This window comes from Falco punctatus, assembly GCF_963210335.1.
Source record: "Falco punctatus genome assembly, chromosome: 6".
Lineage (NCBI taxonomy): Eukaryota > Metazoa > Chordata > Aves > Falconiformes > Falconidae > Falco > Falco punctatus.
In genome coordinates, this window is record NC_137585.1 from 30,587,054 (window position 1) to 30,609,455 (window position 22,402).

The 22,402-nt window shown below is 42.8% G+C and overlaps 2 protein-coding genes across 2 annotated transcripts in view; both read right to left on the reverse strand.

The window, feature by feature from the left end:
- The window catches only part of LOC308065566 (tyrosine 3-monooxygenase-like), a gene marked incomplete at its 5' end in the record, with an annotated part of 82,380 nt that extends 78,721 nt beyond the window's left edge, over window positions 1-3,659 (reverse strand). Inside the window, 3 exons of the mRNA XM_080391621.1 lie at window positions 379-542; window positions 2,441-2,615; window positions 3,522-3,659. Coding sequence (XP_080247747.1) covers window positions 379-542; window positions 2,441-2,615; window positions 3,522-3,659 — 477 coding nt within the window. The remainder of the gene's footprint in view (window positions 1-378; window positions 543-2,440; window positions 2,616-3,521) is intronic.
- Window positions 3,660-5,084: 1,425 nt separating this feature from the next.
- Window positions 5,085-22,402, reverse strand: part of PAH (phenylalanine hydroxylase) — a gene marked incomplete at its 5' end in the record, with an annotated part of 51,584 nt that continues 34,266 nt past the window's right edge. The window contains 9 exons of the mRNA XM_080391622.1: window positions 5,085-9,636; window positions 10,242-10,357; window positions 13,345-13,478; window positions 13,809-13,904; window positions 14,927-14,983; window positions 16,534-16,603; window positions 17,977-18,112; window positions 18,446-18,642; window positions 21,408-21,475. Of these exons, the coding sequence (XP_080247748.1) occupies window positions 9,593-9,636; window positions 10,242-10,357; window positions 13,345-13,478; window positions 13,809-13,904; window positions 14,927-14,983; window positions 16,534-16,603; window positions 17,977-18,112; window positions 18,446-18,642; window positions 21,408-21,475 (918 nt within the window). The 3' untranslated portion in view covers window positions 5,085-9,592. The remainder of the gene's footprint in view (window positions 9,637-10,241; window positions 10,358-13,344; window positions 13,479-13,808; window positions 13,905-14,926; window positions 14,984-16,533; window positions 16,604-17,976; window positions 18,113-18,445; window positions 18,643-21,407; window positions 21,476-22,402) is intronic.

Consider the following 22,402-nt stretch of genomic DNA (forward strand, 5'->3'; position numbering starts at 1 on the left):
AGGAACTTGACTCTTAAGTGGACCAGCTAGTAAAAGTGGGCATACTTCAAATATATTGAAGTGAAATAATAAAAGATTTTTTTTAACTAAACAATGACATGTAAATTTATGCTAAAGAATATATTGCGTAGAAATTACTTCACCATGTGTCTGATGTTAATCATAAGTAACTTGGTGAATCAGGGCCCATAAACTTTTCTCAGTATTAAGTTATGTGTTCTGCAGTCCCTAATTCCACTGAAGATCGGCCTTTATCTAGCCCTTTATTTTTTCAGTCTTTTCCTGAGTATTTCTTTCCTCCTGAAATTTTCCTTACAAAAATTTCTCTACAGAGGTTTTGTGTTTAAAAAAATCGAATAATGGTGACACGAAACTTACAGGGTGACCATGGTCCAAACTGGGATCATACTTAGTGATCAGATGGTGACACCTGTCCAGATCTTGGATTTTTCTGGGGAACCAGGGCACTGGAGAGAAAGCAGCAAGATTTAAACGAGAGAGGATCAAATCACTTTTAAAAGGCACAGAAAATAAAACCTGTGCTGAAGATTACAAGCTTTCTTTTCATCATTATCTAAGAATATTCATATCTACATGTCACCATACGTCAGTAGTTGACTTCATTTGCCAACCAAAGTGGCAGACTGGATGAAAAATAATCTGAAACTTATTTGCAATGATAATCTCTGAGTTTTAATTAGTAGAAACAATTTTTAAAGGCATAAACATTTCCTTTAGGCCAAATGAAATACTCTGTTTGACACAGCACAACAAATTTATTTCTGCATTTTGGATTTAAGAAAATATTTTAATCTTGTCTAAAAAATAGTCAAGTTTTCATACCTTTAAGAGTGAAAACAACATTTTAAAAGAAAACATGAAATTTCTAGAAACAAAACAGGCCAACAAGTATCCTGACTTCAAGTTTTTTCCTTGTGGTTCTTTTTTTTTTTTTTCAGCAAAACTATTCTAGCATTAGCTGAATTTCCAAAGTTTCCTTCTCCTGAAGTGAAGACCTTTTCCAGCGACTGAAATAATGTGTGCTTATTTTAAGTGCCAGTATTTATAACCAATGAATTAAAGAAATACTGGAAAAAGACAAAGTTGGTACTGCTTTTGAAGGTCAGACTGACGCTGTAATCAGATTTAGTGTCTTATAGCTCAGAAAAGGTCTGTTTGGGGTCACCTTAATCTCATACTTCACAAGAAACCAGGCATCTCTCTACTGAATGGCAAATTTAGCTTTAGCTCTATTATATTATATCCAGACACAGCCAGTTCACAAAGGTACAAAGCTACAAATACACACTGGTGTTGGGAAATCCCAGTTCTTTCATGCAGTTATTGCCAATTCTGTGATAAGAAGGAAGAAATACTAATCTGGTAGATGTCTTATGTCCACCCAGAATTTTTTGCTGAGCCTTTTTGGCGGCATCAGTGGTTCTGGTTTATCAATATGGTGATAAGCGCTTTACATATATAAATATAAATATGGACCCTCAGCCTTCTCATCTACCAGGGGCACTGCTAGTATCTTCAGAATTGTATTAAAGGTGTCTAACAGCTTGTTATATTCACCCATCCCCTACCTGCCTGTAAACAGGAAAAATAATGGCAAATTCACTTCCCATCCTGGTGACTGGTAGGGTTGGTGGCTGAAATACAGCACAGGCTGTGGACTAGCCACTTGCATCACTTTGCCAAATGAAATACTGTTCCCAAAGTGCAACTTTTGAAGCTGCACAGCCTCTGAACAAGCTTTTCATGTGCCAGATGTCTGATGCTCTGTCACTCCAGATTTGGCAGTGGGTCTGTTCTCTACGAGAAGCTCATCCCTTAGTTCTCCCAGCCTGCCCACTACCTGCAGGCTTTCTGCTGACCCTCTCTCCCTCTTGCACTCTGCTCCCTCACTGAAAGCTAAATGCAACAGGCTGTAAGAAGCTTCCAATCTACCTCCAGAGAGTCCTACTGCACCCAGACGGCAGTACCCAGGGCACCATAAACAGACAGCTACTGCTTCTTTTAAGAAAACAAATGCAATACACTACAAGCAAATGAAACATTCAGACCCTCTGCTATATCATCATGTTCCCATCGAGCGTATGTGCTTGCCCTGGAGCAGCCAGTTCTCTGCACAGCTCTCAGCTTTAAGCACACAATCTTCCTGTCACTGAGGAGTTTCCAGTTTCTCCTCAGCATCTTGTTTTGCTGCTCTATCTTTCTTATCTCCCTTTTTGCTGGAATGCTTTTCTCACCTCAGTTCCACTGGCTATGGTGAAGTGCCTCTCTGTCCACACCAATGGAAATGGTCCCAATTCAGAGAAAACAGTCATGCAGTGAAGAAAACTAAATGCACGCTCACCTGCTTTTTAGACAAATTAAATCACTATTACAAAGCTAAAGCTAAAAAAGTTAATCCAAAAAGAAACAGAACTCTTACCTTTCTCTTCTCTGCTAGTTTTCACGTCCTCTGTCACTCTTTTTAAGGAAGTGATAAGGATACTAACATCAGCACTGTGAACTTCACATTCAATGAAAATGTCAAAATAATCAGCAGCATTCTTGGGTTTTTTGGCTCGTCTGGTTTCAAAGTGATGGATCTGAGTTTCAAACATCTGCAAGAGCCAGAGGTTCGTATGATGAAGCTTCTCCAAAAGCTGGAAATCCACGTAAGTCTAGATACACTTCTACAATGTCTTTAAAAGGTAACTACAAGAGGTATTAACAAGAAGTACATGTTAAGCAATGAAGCCTAATAATGCCCAGTTTATAAAGTGCTAAAAAACCACAGGCAGAGCTAAAGATTTAACACTGTAGAATTAGGTAGAGATAAATGGAGATGAAAGATGAGATACTGTTGACTGTAGTCTGTGCAGAAATAATAAACGAATGGATGGCTAACTTAAAACCCTGGCAGAATGAAAGCAGATCTAGTGATATATAACACCACCATAATCACAAAATAATCGCAAACAATTAAAAATAAGTAATTAATAAAATACTTTTCTTCTGAGTTATTCATTTTCACAGGTGAGAGTAAGCACCTGGTAGGGATACTTCAAATGCCCAGAATATATAATGCTAGTATGGTTTACAGCTCTTGTATTCTCTGTATCCCCTGCCAAAAATGCAGAGAAAATTCATTGGCTTCTAACATCCCCACAATCCGAGTGCTTGAAATGCCTGCCTCTTGTTTAGTTGTGGCTGGCCACCACACCTGCTAGAAAGAAATAATAGATTGGGCTCTAAACAGCCCTTACATTAAATGATGGTTCTTCTAAATGACTGTGCCCAGCTGCTCCCTCCCTCCAAAGCACTCTCCTCCACCTGGGAAGGCCAGCCAAGCTCTCTGAGCAGCTGTAGCAAAACAGGGACAATAAGAAATGGGGGAAGGCAGGTGGAGGCATATGTCAGGCAGGGAGCAGAAGGGTGAGAGAGGGGGAGATGCAGAGTGGGAGAGGTGAAGGCAATAGGGACAGAAGAGAGGGCTGCATGGAGGAGGAGAATGGTGAGATCTGTACCTCAAAGACTTTGGCTGCCTTAGAGAGCTCAGTTTTGCTCACATTGCAGAGGGTGAGGGTCAGGATGAGAGTGGCTCTGCCAACCTCCCTGTTGGAGTCCGGGCTGTCTCGCTTGTTCAGTGGCTCTATGCCATGCATCTCCTTCTCTTTCTTTGGCCTGAGATCACCACCGAGTCAGTCTTCATTGGAAGACAGAGGAGTGGATTGCAGTTCCCAGATGCTGAGCAGAAACTGCTTGAGGATGTGAGTGCTTGTCCTGCAGCAATGGCCAGGGGATGTGGTAGGACTGGAGATGTGTCTGTGCGGGTAGTGAGATCAGAGCTGTGAGGCAGCAGCAGAGCAAGCTGGTTACTGCTGTGTTAGGTGTAGGGACATTTATGTTGGCCATGCCAGGCACATCAAGGGAAACAGCCTGCGTAGGATCTGCGCAAGAGCCCAAAAGAACCCTCCTCCTCTGGGTAACTTCAAAGCATGGCCCTCCTGCTCTGTTTGAAGGTGTCTGCAAGCTGTTCAACCCTGGAGACGGGCTCCTTTGTGGAGCCTGATCTCCATTTACATCTTCCAGTCTGGACTGCCCTATAAAGCATCTGAAATTCCCCTTCCTTCCCACCCTCTCTTACCCCACTGGCCCCCTCTCTGCATTGACCATGCCCCCAGAGAACCAAAGGGGGTCTCCCTGCACACCCCAGTCCGATCCAAGCAGTGTCCCCTCTGCAGAGACACAACCATGGGAGTGCCAGAGAGACCTGAGCAGAGACAAAGTTCATTGCCTACTTCTAAGCTTTTCCTGACCACAGGATCTGCTCAACCCTAGCCCTACAGGAGCCGAGTTTGCCTCCAGGCTAAGTCCCTCTGTTGGAACTTGGTTTTGTCATGATTTTATCTCCAGGAAGTAGGAGTGTCTCAAAAAGCCCAGGGTCACATCTTGCTCATAGGTGGCAGGGCAAGCTCAAGGGAGATTCAGCTCTGCTCCTGCCAGGGCATGGCATCCCTTGACGTCCACAAACATGTTTCTGGGTGTGAGCACCCATATCTACATAGCCCAAGTTACAGTGTGTGGAGCCCCTGTGAAAGCCATCTTGCAGGTCCACAGAGAAGACCACCTCTCTGTCCTCCCTTCACAGATAGAGCTGTTTCTGATGTGCCTCTTAACTGGTCCTGGCTGGGTCACACACCCCAGTGCTATATTGCTCTTGCCTTCTTCCTGGCCAGGGAAGATAAAGATAATGTAACCAAATTTTGTTCCCCAGAGACCACAACAGCACTGTGGTTCCCCTGAGCCCAAGACAGAGCACTGAGGAGGTCTCGATTTGCCCATCTATTTCCTGGATGAGACAGACAAACCCAAGGTGAATTTTGGACCACCGTGCCCAGGAAGCCGGTCTTGGCATCCTGAGGAGCATGGGCCCATCCGGACCTCGAGCACCAAGGGCTTTGCAGGACGCAGTGAGTGCCAGCCCCAGAGGAGCTGTTTCGCAGCTGGGCCCAGCCTGAGCCTAGGCCAAGGTGCCGCCGAGCCTGGCACCACCTGCAGGTGGGGCGGGGTGGGGCAGGGCGGGGTGGGGCAGGGTGGGGTGGGGCAGGGTGGGGTGGGACAGGGCAGGGCAGGCCCCTGTTCACGGTGCTGAACGCAGCCTGGCTCTGGGCTGCTGCACCCTCCGCTCCGCCCGCTACCCCACGCCCCCCAGCCCTGGCCCAGCTGATGTCCCAGGGGGCTCCAGGAGGGCAGGGGGCCACTTCAGAGGTGGCTGAATTGCAGCTGCAAACTGAACAGGACAGGGGGATGAGAAGTGGGGTTTAAGGGGGAACAAGGCTCTTCCCACTGTCACGTTCCCCCAGCAGTGGTGGCGAGGCTGGGCACAGGAGAACAAGCTGAGCTGAGCCTGGCTATCTGAGTCCAGATTGGGCCTTTACTGTGAAGGCTGGGTGCGTGCATCCCCACGTCCAGGCCACATGCATGGCACAAACAACAAATGGCACAAGTTCTCCTACTACAGCTACGTGTGGGCATGTAGGTGAAAGCCCCAGGGCTCAAAATGCATGTTTAAGGCACTGGTCACAAATAATGGAAGAGCACGGACATCAGGCTCCTACAGCTGTTTTCATGCTTTAGTGTTAGAGTCCCATCTCTATATGTTCCTACAGCACCAGTTGTTCTGTGTAGGAATGGAGGTTTCTCTTTAGACCCAGGCTGGGCTCCTCAGCCACTGTGATAGCTGAAGCAGCATAGGCAGAGCTTACAGTGCAGCTTTAAGCCCTGGCTCTCCAAGTGGTGAAATTTCCTTGCCTACCCAGTGGACACCGCAATACCACCTTGAATCCGTGCTTGGGACAGGCCCAGGAAGGTCTCACCTGTGATTTAAGTCAGCTCTGCTAAGACATCCCAAAGTCCTGCTTTCAGCGCTTTTGGGGACATCTAGGAGTACAAAAGGAGAGGTCTCAGTCTGGGTGCTGCAATTCAAAGGGCTATGCAAGGACTGGAGCAGAGTGTGTCATCCTTTCCCATGGGGACAGGCAGCTTCTCCCTGCAGAAGCTGAGGCTCTCCCACCCCAAGAGTAAGCTCACCCCCTCTTGTGGAGTCCCTGGGGTGGGTGATTTAGGCAGACATGGATGAACACCACAACCAACCTGGCCAATTTTTGACCTGTTACCATTGCAGATATCTCCACCCTGTGTGAGTACAGTACTATTCATTTGAGATGGATATGACATTAATATTTCTGTTTATTTAGGTTAATTTAAATGGTTTCAGTTGAACATCGAAAAAGTCTTCTCTGCCAACTGCTAGCATGGTTTGAAATAGCAAAGAAACAGGCTTTTAAAGAATGCACTCCTGTGGAGTCCTCCTGTGCTTCACTTCTCTTTCAATAATTTCTGCATCCTCTGGGGAATAAAGCGTCCCTTCTCCAAGGCTGATGTCAGTTCTAGGCATCTTAAGACACCCAGAGGAGACCACCTCCCTGTGTAACCTGTGCGGACAAGCCCTCCCTCCACACCATCACTGGCCTTGGCCAAGGTCACTGAAAATGAAAAGGATCTCGTGAAAGAGCTTCTTTGATCACCTGAAACAGAGCTGGAGATGGGGACACTGATCATAGTGGGGTAGAAGAGAGGAAGGTTGCTTAAAAGAGTAGCTTGGAATAGGTTAGTCAGAGTAACATACAAAGACATATAGAGTATGCAAAGGTAGAACAAGCAAGGCTTTGCTGTTCGTTTCTAGGTAATTATACACATCAAGAATATGGGGATTTTTTTCATTACTTTGCCTGGATGAGTGATAGTCAACCAACTCAAGAGAGCTTTTTTTGATTTAGAACACATCTCAAATGGGCATTCCCTCTTACCTGGGGGAATTTAATTCTGACTGACTCGTGCAGTTACCTTACAAAGAGGAGTTGCACTGGCCAGATAGTGCAAAAAACATTTTTCTACACAACTTTCATTTTATTTAAGCATGGAAATAAGTCACCCATTAAGAAGTACTATTTAAAATTCAACTTATTTGTGCTATTTAATGTATATATGCACAAGCTAATTTGTTCTGCAAGAAAATCTACTTTTGATATGTTTTCTCTTCTTTTAAAATACCAAGAATTTAACTTTTTCTCATCTCTTGATGAAAAGCTTGCTGAACAGCTATGTTATGCTGCTTTGGCTGGAGATACTGCTTATTTAAACTTCCATTAAGGGACACAGAATCACACGTGTGACATCAACACTAACCATTCCACTTGTACATAAAAGACAACTGTGAATCATGGGTTCTTAGTATCATTATAGATCTACTGCTGCTGTCACTCATAACGAGCCAGAAACAAAGGAGCTTGGAAAGCTGTCTGAGGATTGGTTTGAAAGACTTCACGCTTGGGATGAATTTATCTCTGTGGTACACAGTTACCTCATGTGTCCTATTATATTAAGAGAGAAAAATATGGGCTACTTTCACACTGAAAATACATGCCAAGCAGGCCTGAAAGATACACACAGGCATTGTCACGAGAAAAGAAAAGGAAGAAAAAAGATACAGAAATCAAAAAAGCTTACTTCAAAGCACCAAAATGATACCATTTTGCATAAGTATATGTCTATTGAGAAGGGTTCCGGCTGGTATCCTTAGACTAATGTTATGGGCCATATAAATATAATGGAAACAGCTGTACTTTCTATCTTCCTAAAGGATGATGCTTACATTAAAGCTCCATTGATTTTCAAACTATAAATACAAGGGTAGTACAATATCAGGCGTGAGACCCATGGACTTTCAAATCCTTCTCCACCTTTGGATCTTCTAACAGAAATGTGAGTCCTGAATCATGTTAGTATCATGATGCAGAATTGTTTCAAGGTGGAAATAGTGTTCTGATTTGCTTTGCTCCATTCTGTTCTAATGGACAAGTGCTGATCTCCTTCCTCCTTCAACTAGTGAGCTACAGGGAGGCATTACACAATGTGGGCCAGTCCAAGAGGGCATTTAACTACTTTGAGTGGAAGTTATTGGATAAAATACAGAAATAGCTTCTTGAACAGCAAAGCTCTTCTACATGGCTAAGCCGCTGGGTTAAGTTGGAATCACCCTTGTTTCCATTTGCTCCCTCAGTCAAGCTATAGTCCAGAAAGAATAAAACTGCTTTCATTGAAAAATTAAGATTAAAGCTCAAGTGGGAGAAGGAAGAAGACTCCAAAAAGTGTCAGGAGCTGTCTTGAAAGATATCATGTTTGGATTTGAATGCACTCAGACTGGGACACAGCTAACCCAGGTCTCCCATAGCTTTCATGCGGGCTCTAGACACAGATAGACACAGTGAGTTAGGAGTTGGAAGGCTTTGATCTCTTCAGCTGCCTTGTAAGAACCACTTCTCCATTTCCAAGGTGTTGGTACCCACCTTCTGGATTGTGAGTCCAGAAAGTTTGGAGATACTTTGTAGCAGTGCTGAATAAAGCTCTCTCAGAGAAGGATACAGGCAACACAAGGTAGCTTTCACACATCAACCTTCCACAGTAAGTAGCTGAGTATGTCTTAAGAGAGGTCTCCACTTTCTGTGAGCTGACTGATCCTGAATCAGCTCTGAACCCGTGAGGTTACACAATATTACAGCCAGCACAGCTCTGAGACTGGGCTAATAAGGCCTTGATGCCTTTTTAATGCACCTGCACGGTTTCTTGCTTGCACAAATTACTGACAAACTGACCTCACATACAACTGCAAAAAGCCACATAGACTTGCCTTTAGGTAACTCTCCATTGAAGGGGCTTTTTTGCGGGTACTGTATTAGACACAGACTCCATGATCTGGGTAAGCAGCCTCAGTGCCTTGCTTAGGGACTCCACTCTGCAGACCAATGACACATCACAACATAAAGCATTCTTGGTTTGCACAAACCTTTTTGGGATTGGTGCTTGTGCCAAGTACGGTATATTTATATATGGCAATAACTCTGTTAATAAGGCTGCAGCACACTTTCTGTCTTTTCTGCTAGCATGTGTGCTTTGGATCAATGGTGACATCACATTTTTAGGAAAAAAATGTATTGCAGGATAGAAGGGATTGTGTATAAAATAGAGGTACAGAGGTCCAAGGAGTATACGTAGACCCCCTGAAAGGTGTAGAGTTTGGGATTCCATGGGAACCTTGCACAAATATGAGGGACTGAGGGGAGAATGACTGTGAGAGAAAGCAAAGTAGATGAGTCTTCATAGTCATTGCCATCCTGTCCCTGGGCCCAGAGTAGTAATGCAACCTCACAGCTGCCGCAGACTATAGCTCTGCATGGTGACGATCTCCCCCTTCTGCTAACCTTTGGCACAAGAGATATGGAGGCTTTCCCCAGATTCCTAGAAATAAGGTCATTTTTATGCATTAGTGAGAAAAAATGGATTAGTGTCTGAAGGCCAGAATAGTCAAGGGTCACCTGAAGGCATGTATTTCTCTGCTAATCTACAGTAATTAAGATATATAACATAAGCATTTATGCAGTACACAGGAAGATAAAAGACTGAGGCTAGATGAAAACACATTTGCACATGGCAGCTTCTAGTCAGCAGCCAGTGATCAGCAAGCTACAGCAAATCCTCATTTTATCTTCTGGAGGGCATTGCAAAGGATCCCCATCTCACCTGCAAAGGAAATAATCAGAGCAGTTAATTCTACAGCTAGCCCATCTCTAACACTCTAGTATATATTACCCCTTATATCCATCCCCTGAAAGAATAAGGTCAGCAAAGAAGTGCTGGGCTGGACACATTTATTAGGGTCCTATTGGAGTAATATCTGCAGAGTCAGCTCTTTACCTTCATCACCCATACACAAGGATGGCTCACAGGATTGGGGGTGCTGGCTCTCAGCAGGCTAGCAAATGTTAGGGGGAAAATGTATCAGGGAAAAGACCAGAATGGCAAAAGGAAATTTTATTAAAACCAAACTTTTCCTTTTCTTCCTTACTGAGAACAGCTACAGCCACACATCAGAATCCATCCCAAGGCCTTGTGGCCATTCCCAGCACCTCCACTAAAACTGGATATTTCAGGTGCAACAAATTACAGTCAAATTTTGAAGCTTGGCTAGAATTAGGAAGAAGTTTTTGCACCAGAAAGGACATGTGTGCTGCTTTAACTTGGTCAGGCTCAGAGTATTAAATGCAACCAGACAAAATCTGCTTTGTGATTGCTATTTCTGATCCAAGTTTTGAGGAATTCAAGGTAACAAATCTGTAGTTCCTTACTGTTGATAGTGTCAGCTAAGTTCTTCAGCTGCTTTGCATTGTCCAAGACTTCAATCCTCTGGGTGTAGGGATTGTACCGAACAGAGAAAGGACGAGGGATTGTTTGAGCAAATTTCCTGAGGCAAAAATACAAAAAGCACATACAAACTCAGAAAGCTCCTTTTTTCAGTAACTCACTATTTTCTTGGTGTGTGCATTTGTTGATGAGGGGAATAAGAAAATCTGTGAGAGGAAACAACTGAAATTCCTGCCCAGTGATCTGAGACCTACAGCATTCAGTAATGTTCTTGAATCTGCATTTGTCCTTAACAACTTTGGTTTTTTTACCTAACAGGAATAATTATGCTATTGGCATGGCAACATTCTTCCTGGTATAGGACAACTATGTAGTTATTTGGATTTGCCAAACTTGAAAACCTCATTGTCCTTTCAGTAATGCAAAATATAGAAATACTGATCCAAGTCTGCAATTTCTGGGAAAATAAGGTCAAGTACCTATGTCATCCTGGCATACCAAGGAGCAAGAAGAGTGTTAATTTCTGACATTGTTGGTAGTAGCTTCCACATCATTGCAAAGACAGGACATAGTCAATGGAGTAAAGCAGCATTCTTGCCACTCCTTATTTGCAGCCTTCCCTGCTATAAAATAGTTAATTCCATGGCAGAAGCATTCATACTTTGTTATCTTGGGAAAACATTAATTTGCATAACCAGAGAACTGTGGAAAGGAGAGCTCTGAATGGAATGAGATGGTCAGAGCTATTGTTCTACTCCTTGTAGACTCCAGCAGGATACTGGGTTATATATCTGCTTCAGATTACTGAAGTCATTGCTGAAAGAAGAAGGAAAGCGTGCAGGAGCTGATTATGGAAGCCCCAATATACAGGCTGTGATTTAGCATGGTAAATCCCATATGCCCAGAACAGTGGAATATGCCGGATGCTACCTCCACATTGCTTCTTCACTTTAGTCCTAATTATTATCAGCTAAGGCCATTACCTTTATCTCAAACAGAGTTCAGTGTGAGCAGATCACAAGGTGTGACAGTGGAAAAAAATTATGTTAGCCATGATGAAAGTATTTAGTGGCATCAGTCCAATTTTCCTAAGGGGAGAGATGCATGTTAGAAGACAGTCTTCCTAAATCCCAGCTGAAGGTAAGATCCTAATTAGAAGATGAATGCCTTAAGCTGAAATGTTTTGGGTCAACCTCAGAATAATTTTTCAGGGAGGTTTTCTATTATACACAAACTCATGTGTTCAGGTGCACGCCACGAACACAGGCACTGGACCAATCCCCAGACCTCTATTTCAATTTAACCACTTTTCTAATTTGGTCACTGAAACAAATAAAAGAAGCTCCAAGATAGTTTGTCTAGAGTAAGGCAGCAGCTTCCGCTTTCTCAAGGAACTTCTTACTCAGAGAAGTATACAGAGAAGATGGAAACTGCGTGCAGGATATTAATAGCACAAACCAGAAGAGAAAGCCATCTTTCTCAGGTATTACCCCACAGAAAAGGGCAGAAGGAGGTGCTGCAGGCTTATGATAATTGAGGAAGCAGCAGAGGAGGTAGCTAGGAAGACTGTGGAGCTGAGAAGCCTGGAGCAGCAGAGTATCTTGGGTCTCAGCATGTGTTTATCTGTGAATAGGGGAGAGAGAGAGAGAAGAGACTGCAGGTCTGGGACAAGTCATCTCCAAGTGAAAAACCTGTTAAAGTGTGAACTAAAGCTAACCCCTAGTGGCTTGACTAACATCCAGAAATATGATGGTGTTTAGAATAGAAATATTGTTGTGAGGTGGAACCCAAGCTGAACCCCAAACACAGTCTGAGTCATTCTTGTTTCAAGAACCAGAACTGAACCTGGATCATTATTTCGAAGTCTTGTTGAACTGGAACTGAATCTGTGTTTGAGTCACAGATGACTGCAAGATTTACTGCGTAACCCCACAGTCTTGTAAACACACTGGTGGTAACAAGCTGGAGGCTCTGTATTAAGCTAACCACACAGGCCTCAGGGCTGGTGTTATTAGGCTTGCTTGGAGTTTTGTTTAGCTGTAATAACAATTGTCTTATGGCCATGTAGCTATTACCTAATTTGTTCTAGTTTTGCTTAATTCTGAATAATTGTGTGCTATAATGCCTATCATCAGTAACTTTATATAGGCAGGAATAGCAAGTAGTCGTGCCATATATAGCAAAGTCTGATCCTGAAGTAGTGATGCAGCATAAAGGAATACCAGCATGGGCTGACAACAGAGGCCTTAAAGGCGTGAGCATAGGATGATGTTGGTAGTCTCTGGGTTATCAACAATTCCCCGCTGGTCAGTTACTTACAGTAAAGCAAACTTAGGAGCTGAGAAGAAAAAAACTGGTTTAGAGGAAACAAAGGGGACAAAGAAAAAGTAACATAAATAGTTAAGTCAGAAGTAACACAGATTTGCAGACAATGTAGAAAAAGCAAAATGTAAAGCATGTTAAAAAACATTAAAATGGCCCTGAGGAAACCTTGGGCTGAAGAAGAAAAAAGGAAGCATCAATACCATTCACCTCCTCACAAAAAGGAGGAACTTCATTCATTCATGTTCATGAGATGAACATCACAGTCCTGCTCTGAAGACCTCAAGATGATGATTATTTGACAATTCCAGCCCTCACAAGACTGAAACTGACACAAAAGAAAGTGTAAGGGTGAGCATAACTTCAGAGGAAAAGAAATAGATACCAGGAGGGGTATTTGTACTAGAACTTTTAACTATAGTATTGTTGAAGAGATTTGTTTTGCATTAATTAAATAGCTTTGACCCTTAGTGTTAGTATCTTTGCAATTCAACCAATAATAATTTTCTGTTGCATTTTGGTTATACAGATCAAACGCTCAATTAGACTAACCACAAATTCTTGGCTTCACGCATAAAGTATGTTCCCCTTAATGCCCATAACAAGATTTTGAGTGTAACAGCTGCTTAGTCTCTTCAAGCATTGCACAACTCTTTCTAATGCCTCTCAAACTATTACAGTCAACCCAAGATCTGTTGTGGCAATCAAATCCACTGTATTGGCAATGGACAAGAAATTGGGTCTTTGGTGGAATGACTGGATTACCTTAATTTTTCTTTCGCATCTTTAAAACTTTCAGCAACATAGTAGACAGGCTGGAACTCAGTAACAGGGTACTTCTGCACAGCAGTCTTCTCCAGGACAAGAGGCTGAATCTCAGGCTTACTTGATAAACTATACTATGAGCAAAAAAGTAAGAAATTTATTTCAGTTTAAAAGTGCTTGAATTTGCTGTGAAAGAAATATAGAGCTACTGAATCCCACACAGTTTCAGACCGGAAGAAGTTGCTCCTGTGGAATACGTTGACAATGTCACTTACTAGGAAAGAAGCAGGTATGAGTTCTCTGTGTACTTATATACTGACACATGTATTAGAGCTCTTCAATGAAGTACCACATTTCATGCTATTAGTATGCAAGAAGTAGGAAACAAAATAAGAATCTGAAGATATTCAGAAGAAAACATTGTGTGATTATAAACATCTTTGAAATGTTTTTATAGAACACACCTGCAGCTCCCCAAACGAAGACAGCAGCCCTGCACCATACGCCTTGAGGGAATCACCTTCCTTACATAGTCCAAATTCCACTGTAAACCAATAAACCTAGCAAGAAAGTTAGACAGAAATATGACTCCTTGATCAAAAAGAGAAGGTGCACATCATTGATTTGAATACATTTAGCATTTCCATTTCTACTTAAAATGTTGCCATGTGTCAAATATCAACTGTATAAATACAATAAATGTCCCCACAGAATGAAATTCTTCTCCTGAAAGGGGCACAGTGCTAGACTCATTGTGCCTGCAAATCAGTTCAGCTCCCTGACAAACACAGTTGTGGTTTATTGTGCTTACATTTTTCAGCAGAGCAGAGACAATAAAATTATAGCAATAAAATTTCATTTTTTGTGGCCAAGCCAGTTGAAGTTTGAACCTTAATTGATAGAAGTTTGTGTCCCATTTCACACAGAAGGCATCTAGCTGCAGTAGCAAGGGGAAATGGGTGGTTAGTGCAATATTGAAGGAACATGGTGTGTGGCCCAGCTTGACTTCTTGGTCTATCATTTTGACGGGAAACCTGCTCTGGCTCAGAAGAACTACCTCATCTATCAGAAGCAGCAAAGGTGATGGAATGCTTTTCCCAGGTGAGTTGGCAGTGGGGACACTAATCTCATAGGCATATATCGGTTTTTTTTATTTCAAGTTTACAACTCTGGGTCTCAATAGTCTCAGAGTAGGATTCAGGTGAGCCACACTGACTGCAAAGGACATTATCTGCCTGGCAGCATGGAAGAGAAGAGGCACTTGCAGGTAGAACAGCTGCTGAAGCTGCCTCCTGAAATTTCCTGCAGGCATGTAGTCACATGTAATCTCTTCTTGCCCAATATGTTTGTGCTGGAGGAAATCTTGTCTGGGCTTCTGTGTTTAATCACAACTGCCACTTTGAATAAGGGGTGCCAAAGCTTTTTTCCTTCAATGCAACTGTTTCAGGGTGGGGTTTTCCAACCATGGACTTCACTATGTTCCCATTCAACTCTATGGGAGTTCTATCAGTGACTTCAGTGGCAGCAGAATTAAGACAACACAGGGTGCTTCTGAAAATTGAGCCCTCATTTATTAAATTACCGTAGCGAGTTTCTCGATGAAATCATCTGGAGCTCCCAAAGATGCCAGTCCAATTTCCTGTAACAATAAACCATTATTCTTCAAGCTGTTTATTGCAGACATTCTTAGTGTCTCGTCTTATGTAATTTCTCACATTTTAAATGTTACCATCACTTACTACCACACACAAATGTTTACAGGACATGTTCCTATCGTGCAACATCAATTTTAAACCAGAAATCTCTCCAGAAATGAACAAAGGGTCTTGTCCAAATGTCATTTACAAGGCATGATCCTTTGTGCCTGGTACAAAGCCACTGAGGTCAAATAAAATTTTCCTCTTGTTTTGACAGGCTTTTGATCAAGTCTACAATGCACATCTGAGAGAATGACATGGTCAAAAGGAAGTAAATCAATCACATTCACACACCTTAAATATTTCTCTTTGTTTTGATGAGCCCTGATTGCAGGAGTTTTCCTGGAGCCTTGAATGTGTTATTTTTTCTGAATGACAGGCCATGACTTGAAGGAGCTTATTCATAACTTGGGAGCTAATGGAGACTTTCCTGGGAAGCATGCAATAGCTGGATTCAGAAGACAGCCACAAAGACTGTATATAAGCAGGTTCCTTTTTTGGTTTACTTCAGTGAGGACTGCACAGTGCAAAAATCAGTGCCACACACGCACATACCAAAAGCATGGGAGCAGCCATCACCATGTCAAATCCTAAGAAGCCAAGGTGCAGTAGAGCTTATCTTGAAGGAAACCCCAGTTCTGCGAAAGGGCAGAGGGCAATACTGAGTGCTTATTAACTACGAGAAGCCAACTTTTGTCTTTCGAGCAGGATGTTACATCAAGTCCATTTTCCCTTCCTTCTCTCCTTCCTCCCTCCCTTCCTTCCTCTGTCCTTCCATCCTTTCACTCTTCTGTCCTCTATCCTTTCTTTCTTTGTCTCTCTTTTTCTTTCTCTTCTTGTCTTTATTATCCCTTCTTTCTTTTTTCCTTTTTGTCTTTCTGCTTTCTTTCTTTCTTTCTGTCTGTTTGTCAGTCTGTCTTTCTGTCTTTATGACTTCTTCTCTTTGTGTCTTTTCATGTTTTCTGGTAAGATGCAGCCAGAAGTTTACTCCTTCACCAAGCTTTGGCTTCTTTTCCAGAGACATTAGCACTATCAAAGCAAAAGCTCCGCTCCAGCCTTCTCACATGTTTGCAGCTGGGACAGTTCCTCACTTTACTCAGCCTCTTCTGTGGCTTCAATAAAAACAAAAAAATATCCCCACTTTCTCTAACATTTGGTCTGCATGGTGGGACAATAATTCATCTGACTCATGAACCATTTAACTTTGCTCAGAAGGATCAACATTTACAAAAAGTGTTATAGATGATGGCTTCACAAAGGACTTGCCTGTAAAAAACAGCTCCACCAACACAGATATTTGGAGTTTGAGTGTATGAGTTCACCGAAGTGATCTGTGTCAACATTTCAAGCAATAAATAAATCAGCCTCATCCACTCTTAAACAGTATGCTAAAAGGTAAACCCACCCCACCCCTCATAGCCCTTGGTTCATCCTCTATATTAGTCTCTGGTGTGTTCAATTATATAAACAGTATAACCACTGAGTAACTTACCTGGGAAAACTGAGCAAAACTGGGATCGGCAAACAGAGGTACATGTCCTAGCAGCTCATGACAAATATCACTGCAGGAAAACATGACATCTTTAATGACTTTATTTTAGGAGATTCATTAATTCATCCTTTCATTTCACTATTTCATTTCATTTCATCATTTATTTTCATTCTTTCATTATATCATTTCAGTATTTCATTCTTTCATTCTTTCATACAATGCTGGGTGAACACCTAGAGTCAGCACAGCTGCTTGTACCAGCAAATAAAGCTCAAGACTCACAGGAAAACATTTTTCTCTAAAATTATTGTAATGGAAATGCTTGCACACTCCAGGGTTTTCAGTGCTTTTATCAAGATACATCCCTCAGAGGAAGGATGATACATTATTTGTTTTTCCTTATGGAAGAAAACCATCCATTCAGCTGCAGGCCCAGCTCAGGAAAGCCGAGAAAGAAATCACTCCACTGAAGAGAACATGGACTTTTCCATCTTAAAGACAAGAAATCTCTTTAGATGAAGCTCAGGCTATTCAAACAAGTCACCATGGTGTCAACAGGTACCTCAAGAGCTCAACTCCAGTCCCTGTTATGGCCCAGAGCCTCCCACTGACAGGTGGAACTTGCTTTTCATCAGGTAGGACTATTTTCATCACAAGCTGAAGTTGGTGGCAGGAGAGGCATGTCTGGGGAAGAACTCACCTAGGGACTGCTAGATTTTTCAAAGACAGAGAAGCGATTTGGTGAGATGGAAAAGGGACAAGATGATCCCAGGAGGGCTGGGTCTGTGAGAGACATTTCAGCCTGGCTTTGTGCAGAATGAGAATGGGGCAAGCAGAAGCAGGGAGGAAAACCAGAAGAATGAGGGATAGAAAAATGAAGGGGGAAAAGGAGGTTGTGGGAATGGGTAGGAAGAAAAGAAATGGTAAGGGAGGGGAGGAAGAATTGCAACAATATGAAGCAGAGGAAGAAAACTGTTTTGAAAACATCGAGAGGAAAAGGACAATGGACAGGGACAGAGAGCAACATTATAGCATAAACAGAAAAAGAGAAGGAATCAATGATCTGGGCTTCCTCTATCTTACTGCCAGAAGCTTGCTTGCAACATGTTGAGTCATTCCTGCACTAGATTCCACACCACTATTTGGGTGCTAATAGCTAAGCTAAATGCCTTTGCACACTGCTCTCTTGCATTCCCACCACCATGCAAACATGCCTTCAGTAGCAGAACTGTCTCATCCGCCCCATGAGAACTTGCAGATGAGGATGTATCTCATTAAAAAGAATAGAAATCTTCCGAAAATGTTTTCAGAAGACAGCAGTCGTGTGGCTGCTCTCCATTAGCTCTGTTCCCAGGAGTGCTCCCCACATGGCTATTATCAGTTGGGCTGACCCTGCTGTTAGTCTGCTTCAGCTTTACATGTTTTCTATGCCAAAGTACTTACGGCTCTGGTGTGTACATGGGTTTGGATGCATGGCGAATATACTGTGTAGAGTGGAATACTCTGAATGCCAGCCCAGCCAAGAAATCCCGAGAGGAGAGTAAGCCTGCAACGGGACGCAGGCGAAATCCAGTGCAGGCTGAAGGGACAAAAAAATATCATCTTAAAAACAGCTAGTGTGCTTGATTTATCCTTATCCTGACTCCTCACAGTGGAAACATTTGTTAATTATTTTCTATGCTCCCATGTTAAACAGAATTGAATTGTGAAAGAGCAGGGAATTTTCTACCCATGTATACCACCATTACAGTATCTGAGCATCTGTACCATTGTACACCCAGAAGTTTTAGAAGGGGTACTATAGGGAGTCTGTGATAAAGCAGGGACTGCTTTTCCATTTCTGGAAGCACCACCCCCACTGACAGCTGAGGCCTTTCCTTTGATCTGGTTCTTTTATATGCTTCAAACTTACTCTGCAAAAATTTTGAAATATCTTCAAGCTGGGGAATGTTGTCCTCCCGGTAGCCACAGTACTTCTCCAGCAGTGGGAATACGTGGTTGTGCTCATAACAAGCATGAGTTGGATAAAGACTCTTCAGCTCCCTGAAGACAGTACCCCATGTTTTCTTTTCTTCTTCTGTGTAGGTGACTCGAGGAATAGGTTGGCCACTGGGAAGAAAATGGATACCCTCCATAGGAGCAACAGAGGAAATGTCCTATGCCACCATCATCACATTTGGGAACTTCACATGGGCTGGCTAGGAGCTACTGGTGCGGGTGGGGAGATGCCTTTGGTCTGATATGCAGGTGCAAAAGGAGCATCACTTGCTCCTAAGCACAGGCTGGGAAGGACTTTACTGACCTCAACTGAGATACTGGACTTTAGACAACTCCTTGCATCATTGTGGTAAAAATAAATTAGTGAATATTTGCCTTATCAAGATGTTCTTCTAAAAATATTTGCTGGCTGTTGGTTTCAATTTATTTGTATTTCTAGATATGGAGCAGCTGTTGTATTTCTTGCTCTAATACACATTACATTAATTGTTCTTGTTACAACAGGGAAACCATCAGCTCCAGAAAATTGTTTTTCGGAAGAGCAGAGAAATTCTTATCTGTGCTTTATACTGTAACAGATGCAGATTCCAGCCACTTTGACTTTTTATAATGCCATGAATAATTTTGAGTCAAATCCCACCCTCAGGCCTCCATGTGCTTATATCATGTTGAAGCTAGCAGGAATTAGACAACCACAAGCAATGTAGTTTGGCCTCCCATGAACAGTCAATTCCTTAGCAATAATGATAGGGCCATAGGTGAATCCAGCAGCTTTGAAAAATCAAAGGGTTGTAAGTAACTTAATAGGGTTAACATCACTGCTGGAATAATGCTGGAGCTTTCCAAGCCCCAGAGATCCATTGTCAAACTCTTGATGACACCTCACCATCTCCCACTCCCTTGTTTTTCCCTTGAGCCTCAGGGCAGCTCCTCCGGAGCACTATCATTTTCTGTCTCTCTGTATCAGCCCTCCTTGATCTGTGGAGCTTTAAACATCATGTTGAATTATTAGGATTGCTGGGGGATAGGTCCTATAGCACTCCTAAGTAATCCTGAACCACCTTCCAGGGCTACAGGGCGAAGCTATGACTTAAAAACCTTTCAAGTTTCAATTAAAAAATTCCAAGGATCAACAGGGCCAGAAGCAAAGGAAGGCAAAGGGAAAAGGCAAGCTAAAAGCAAAGAGAAGTCAACAAAATTAAAAATCCAACAAAAACAATGGGTAAATGTATTGGGAGAGAAAGCAAAAGAGCAAAGGCAAAGCAGAGAAGCAAACAGCAGGAGGAAAGAGAACAAAATAGGTGCAAAAGGAGGGACACAGTAGTGGATGAAATTGATTACAGGAAGAATGTAAGACAAGCAACCACAGGACCATCTCACCTTTGTAGCTGGGTAGCACATTCACAAGCTAAGCACCTTTGCCTTTTCAGATATTCCCATGAAGCCTGATAACTGTGGTTGTTCTGCTGCCCAGTTCTCTGCCTTTCTGCCCCCCTGTGCTGGAGACACCCCCTTGACCTCTCCTCCAAACTGTAGACTCTGAAAGGCTTGTCCACCAGGTGTAGCACCCAGGGCAAAGACACCACAGGTCCATCTGGGCCTTCCTGAATCAACACCCAAAGTCACAAAAACCACATGCCTTCTCGCCACAAGCCCCAGAAGACCAAACATGGGCTTTCACACCCTACTTATGTCTCTGTTACTGAAAGACCTAATCAGAAAGTCCAAGAAGTTTGCGTAAAAGGTGCTTTTGGGACATAAGTCCACGTCTGTGTAGGATCTGTTTCTAATGTGTCTGAGGATCTGGATAGCAGGCTAAATATTAATTACATCTCATAATATAATGGTTTCAGTTTGACTGTTGGGAAGAGTGAGTGGTTAACATGGTTTTTGTTTTATTTCTATATAGGATTTGGTGAAAGCCTGCAAACTAGAGACCAGAATTTGCTATCCGTTATGCAGGAAAGAAAATCTTCTGTGGGATACCTAAAAATGGACATTAGATCCATCCACATCTGGCCACAAAGTTTTAACCAAATTTTCTAGCTATAAACTGGACTCCTAACATTTTTCACCTGAATTTTTTCACTTTCCATCAGTCCAATTTTGTCTCTCATTTTGTGATTAGACTATTAGCTCTTTGGCTCAGGGACTCTCTTTTCATCACAATCCTTTGCAAAGTGAAGCCCTAAATGTACAACATATGTTACTTTATCCTTTGCAATCACAATTTTTACCAGTCTCAGCAAGAATCAGGCCCAGTAGAACTGATATAAATATGTGAGTGGCTCTGGGAACAGAATTTTATCTACTCCAGATCTGATCATTGAAAGCAATCAAGCAAGCCTATTCTAACTGAATTTATTTTTCTTGGGAAATGAGAGCCCAAATTGCTGATTGCAGCTGGGTCAGACATGATAAAAGTAGAGTATCAGGCTCTGGATTAGCATCAGAACCATAAGTTATTCATTATTTTAATAGTGTATGCAGCTCCTGCTTTAATGTAAATGATAGGCACTAATCCCCTAGCTCTGATTTAATGGGGAGAATGCCAGAAGAGGCTTTATTCAATGCTCAGGTCTTTGTAGTAACAACAGAGTCTGCTGCTCAATTAGACAACAAAGCCATGGAAGAGGGGTGTTGTGCGGAAAGGAGGGAGGCAATGTTCTCTTCTGAACGTGTGCCTGGAACAATTTACTTTTGTTTTACTGTGATTTGGGGATAAATGCATGAACAGGAAGATTTAAACACATGGCAGAGAAAAGCCAACAGCAGGAGGATGCTTGTGGAAAAACAAAGATTGCCAGCAGGGTGAGAGCCCTAGGAAGAGGGCAGAAGATGTGGGCTTGCTTTCTGCCCACACACTGAGCACTCACTGTCTGTAGTTGTAGGCGATATCTGCAAACTCCTTCCTCCGGGCCCGGTACACAGGGTCTTTGAACCCCTGGAGAGAAACAGCAATAGTCAGTCCATGCACAGGTGGTGAACAGGCTTCCTCTCACTGAACACCCTCAGGCACGGGTGGTGCAGTCTAAGAAGTGCAAGAGGGTGAATGGGGAAGCTGTCTCCATCCTGCCCGGCTCCATTCTAACAGGGCACCACTCCTTCCCAGTCTGCAGGGCCACCAGAGCAGCCATTCAGCCACAGCCTCCCAGCACCTCGTGTCCACCAAGTCCTTTCATTTTCTCATTTCTGCTTGCTACTATGAAGGGAAACATTCTTATTTGCAGCACCAACAAGGTGCTTCTGCAAGAGCAATACACTAAATTAACAGCACTCAGAAAACTGTGTCCTGGTTTCTCTTGAAGCTTGTTGCAGTTCATGGTACAGCTGGGCTGATTTAGAGGAGCAGAGTTAAAACATGTTCAAAACACACTCGTCGACTCAGTCAGACTTTTTAGGTGGATTTTCAGCATGAACTTACGCTTAAAGGTGCCCATTTTCAAACTGCTACAACAGTAGGAACTTAGCAGGCCAAAAGCCCCATTTGCACTACAAATTCAACCATTTGAATGGATTTGATTACTACAGGGAATGTCTAATAGACCTTTTAGTTGGGAGCTTGACCTTTGCAGCTAATTACTAATAAAACCAGGGATAAGAAATATAATCTCTAAATCTTCATCTCGTATAACTATTCTCCTATCCCAGTGTGCCTGCTATTTAGACTAAAAGTTCCTCAGGGCTAGAAGTGCCTTCACCACCTGCAGTAGAGAAGTGTCCTTCCAAGCTAGGACACACTTCTGCAGGGCAAATAGCAGCAACACACTGAGCACTGCAGCAGTTCATGAATGCATCTCTTAGGGGTACACAGCACAACTGGACTGGGGCCATGAAACACAACCAAGTAGAGGAGGCAGCTGAAGTGAGA